The sequence below is a fragment of the Octopus bimaculoides genome, chromosome 5, assembly GCF_001194135.2.
Source record: "Octopus bimaculoides isolate UCB-OBI-ISO-001 chromosome 5, ASM119413v2, whole genome shotgun sequence".
Lineage (NCBI taxonomy): Eukaryota > Metazoa > Mollusca > Cephalopoda > Octopoda > Octopodidae > Octopus > Octopus bimaculoides.
In genome coordinates this window covers 78110680-78115109 of record NC_068985.1, presented here as the reverse complement: position 1 = coordinate 78115109, position 4430 = coordinate 78110680, and the positions used below count along the sequence as shown (strand labels likewise).

At 37.8% G+C, this 4430-nt stretch overlaps 1 protein-coding gene across 3 annotated transcripts in view; it reads left to right on the top strand.

Moving 5' to 3' along the window:
* The window catches only part of LOC106880246 (synaptotagmin-17), a 102020-nt gene that overhangs the window by 75222 nt on the left and 22368 nt on the right, over positions 1 to 4430 (top strand). For all 3 annotated transcript variants that reach the window (XM_014930110.2, XM_052967805.1, XM_052967806.1), the window contains one exon: positions 2868 to 3716. In XM_014930110.2, coding sequence (XP_014785596.1) covers positions 2868 to 3716 — 849 coding nt within the window. The remainder of the gene's footprint in view (positions 1 to 2867; positions 3717 to 4430) is intronic.

The following is a 4430-nucleotide window of genomic DNA, read 5'->3' as shown; positions in this document are numbered from 1 at the left end:
ATATATATACATACATGCATACATACATACATACATACATGCATACATACATACATACATACATACATACATACATACACAGAATATGGGGTTTAGTTCCTTGGTAATCTAAACGAATAGGTACGCTGAGTAAGTGCTACAACGACTAATCAGGGTTCCAACTTCGTAACTGAGACGGGAGCAGTGGATCAATTTTAGATTTCCGATCTAACAGATATATATTTGTGAAAGAGGACAACAAACGCAGAGACATAACAAACACCTCAAGTTGTATACATTATAATTAGCTGAAGTTTTACAGCTGTTTCTGGGATATCCCTAGTGATAGGCGAGTATGCTTGAATATGGGGTATCCTGTCATCAAAGACAAGTAGAGAACATATGAAAGATCCAGACATGGAAATATTCAGATAAAAGATCTAGACATAGAAAATTCGTAGATAATAAGCAATAAGATAGACGAGTAGATAGTAAGGAAATAAGAAAATAAAGTTCACAGTTCATCTTTCAGAGGATATGGATATATACGACAGGCTTCTCTTAGTTTCCGTCTACCAAATCCACCTCACAGGGCTTTGGTTGGCCTGGAGCTATAGTAGAAGACACTTGCCCAAGCCGCCACACAGTGAGACAACTCAGAACCATGTGGTAAGAAAGCAGGCTTCTTATCACACAGCCACGCCTGCGCCTACACACACACACACATACATACATACATACATACATACATACATACATACATACATACATACATACACACACACACATACAAACATACATACATACATTTATACATAATATAGTGTCATGTCATTCGCTCAATATATCATATCTGTTTCCCTTCTACTTAATACAATATCATAAGAATGATAGATGATATATCATACAGTAATATAAAAGACTACATGAATGACAGGAAAATATTAGACCATACTTTGAATCAGAAATTCAAAGTATCAAGGCTTTCATCCTATTTCCGACTTGTAAGCAGCCTTTGGCAGTTGATCGGTGATGGGAAACTGCTACAAAGTAGAATAGTTCTTATATAACATATAACGTCGGTTGCATCCTTAACAAGTAATACGTCATCAAATAGAATAAACTTTCCTGATGAAACTATCTAAACACACACACACACACACACACACACACCTATACACAGATATGTATGTACTCATGTATTTATGTGTAGATTCATGTATGCATTTATATTTAAATGCACGTACACATGTATTTACGTATGCGTGCATGTATGTACATATGTGTTTGTGTGTCTATGTACGTGTACGTGATCTTCCTGTGTTAATTATTTGTATTCTCAATTGGTTTGTAACAAAAGGATAACTACCCTTCGCTGCAATTTGGATAACAAAGATTAAGAATTAGAAAACTTCATTTTAGAAAAGTTTTGCAAAATTCTACTGTTCCGCTTACAAACTGTATTTTATAAAATGCATGTTAGCTGGTCGCTTTCTTAGTTGAAAAACCTCAGTGTTTCACTTTGGACTTTAGTAACATAACTGTATGCAGTAATAATTATTGGGGAAAATGAGCACGTGCAGTCTGGATAGAGAAGCTGTTTTGAAACAGCTGATAGTGAAATATTTTTCTCCACTAATTTTGAAAGAAACATTTAAATCTGCAAGGCAATTGACATTTATAACTGAACATAATTTTCTTTTCTACCCAAAGAACTATATTAAGCATGGTGTGTCCGTATTTACTTTACTTTTCTATGTTTATTGTTTTCATTGGTATGTGGGATGGGGCTGGAGGAAGGGACTGTGTCTCTAGTATTTGCAGTCTCTCTAAGCTTGGCAAAAGTGGTGCGGTTAATGTTCCTCTTTAGCAGTTGCATGTGAAAAGCTGCAGTAAGGGCATTTTCTGTGGGGTGGGGATTACGGAAGGAGAACGTTCCGAGAGGGAAGGGCTAAGAGTAATGGTGAATGTTAAGGTGAGAGAAGGCCACAAAATAGGTAATGAGAGAAGAGACGAAAGAGTAGGATATGCCTGAATTGAGATTATTTCGGATCTAGGAGCAGAAGCCGCTAAAGTAGTGGTAAAAGAAGCAAGAAGAGAAGACAGCACGTTTAAGGGCTATAGTTTTGAATGACATGATGTGAGATTTTGAATAACTTGATAAGATAATTTATATGAATCAGTCTAGGTGGAATATTTGGGATGTGATTTCTGATGCCGGTATGTGTAGTAGTAGCACCGGTCCAGATGTGGAAGCAGTTATACGATGTAGTGAGCTTTATCTGGACTTCGACAAATTTTGAGGAGAATACTCTGTTAATACTCCTTGTATTCAAATGTATAATATATGTTTTCAGTAACAGAAATGTGTTATATTCATCCCAGGACAGATTTTCTCACAGATGCTATGATATTTTTTTTTATTAACTCTTTGCTTGTATAAAGTATTTTCATAAGTTTGTCTAAACGTCCACGCTTGTTTTCAGATTTTTATTTAAACCCTGTTTCTTATGTTCTTAGTAATATAAAGCTTCTCTGTCATATGTCCCAAGTTACTCTGGTGGCTGAAAAAAAAATGGTAATGTGTATCATATATGGTGCATGGACACCAGGGATAAATGTCCTGTGTATTACACGTTATGCACAAGACTTAAAAGGTTAAAAAGAGTACGCTGCTTTAGAAGGTACTACCTTAATTATATTTTGGGGCAAGTGCTGATCGCATGTGTTATATTTTCCATAGAAATGTAACTTAACAGTTTTGTTGGCATTTTGAAGGGTCGAAGGACTTCATTGTCTCCATTGTTCATTAAGTATTTTATAGATGTATGTATACATATGTGTATATAATATATATTCTTATTTGTTTTCTCTTTCCACTGTTGTAGCCACAGAAGCTTCTCCAGAAGTTATGGGAGTTTTTATGCTGCCAACAAGGTGTGAAGAGCTGCTGCGACTGTCACTGGTTTCAGGAGAAAAAAATCTCGAAAAGTGACATCCAGCATTCAGTGCATAATCCCCGTCTTGACTCGACGAGCAGTCACAGCGAGAGCATCTCGTCACGGGATCGCGTCGACTCGATCGACAGCCGTGCCCGTACAGACTCTACGTCGTCTACAGGAACGCTGATGAATGATTATCGACGCGCCGGTAAGACACCCATCATCGATATGAAACCGATAGAATTCTGGGCAGCAAATCGCGAGAGCATTCAACCACGTCCAAAACGGCGTCATCCGAGTGAAGCGGAAATCAGTGTCGAAAATTTCCAGCGAGAACTGTACGAGGTAAACAAGAGCGAGGGGTTAACCGATGAACAAAAACTAGTCAGGTATCAACTCGGTCAGATCCACTTCGGACTTCAATATGATGTGTCAGAAAAGGTCCTTATGGTTAAAATTATCGAGGCTAAAGACTTACCGGCACCGTACTGCCTGGATAAGGAACGTCAAGATATGGCCCGGTCGAACCCTTACTGCAAGATCTCCTTGCTTCCAGACCAAAAGAACTCGCAGCAGTCAACAGTACAGCGCAAGACACAGGACCCAACTTGGAACGAATATTTCATGTTTGAGATTCCTTATAAAGAAGCTCAGATGAGAATTCTTGAGATTTTAGTCAAAGACTTTGATAAATATTCCAGACATTGTGTTATTGGCCAATTCCATTTGGCACTCAACTCAGTCAAGCTAATCAAGGGTGGTCACATGTGGAAACCATTGTCACCAAGTTCAAAGGTAAGAAAACCTTTTCAGTTTATTGTTTGTGCTGCTGCAATTGTTGTTACAGCTACTGTTACTGTTCTTGTCGATACTGTTAGTGTGCGGTATTTTTGTTGTTGCTGTTGTTATTTGTGTTGTTATTTCAATTATTATTCGTTTTGTAGTTGGTGTGAGAACACATGGCCTAGTGGTTAGGGTGTTGCCCTCACGATTGTGAGATCCAGGTTTCAATTCCTGGACCGAGTAGTGCTTTGTGTTCTTGAGCAAATCACACCATCTCATGTTGCTCAGTGATCACTTCGAAACCTGACATGTGGTGCATCGTACACCTGTTCGTTACAAAATGCAATCATTTGTCCAGGTTTTTTCAGCTAGAAACAGCGGACTTCAAGAGACTACCATCAGTTTTTTTTCTTTTTTTTTTTTACTTCTGCTGTATTGTGGTTGGGGGTATTGATTCTTCTTATTATAGCACTTGGTGCATCATCTAGGGTAGAATACAATCGAAGTAACAGTAACAATCTCTATATAAATTGAAATATGAGCTGCTATCATGCTACTATAGGCATTACAACGAAATGCGAGTAAAACTGGCAATAGGCCCAGTTCAGATGTCAAACGTAACTGCCCGACCATTTCAACCAAACACTTATGATTTATGTATGGATTACAAAAAAATATATACACATACATATACATACGCATATGTGTGTGTGTATGTGTGTGTGT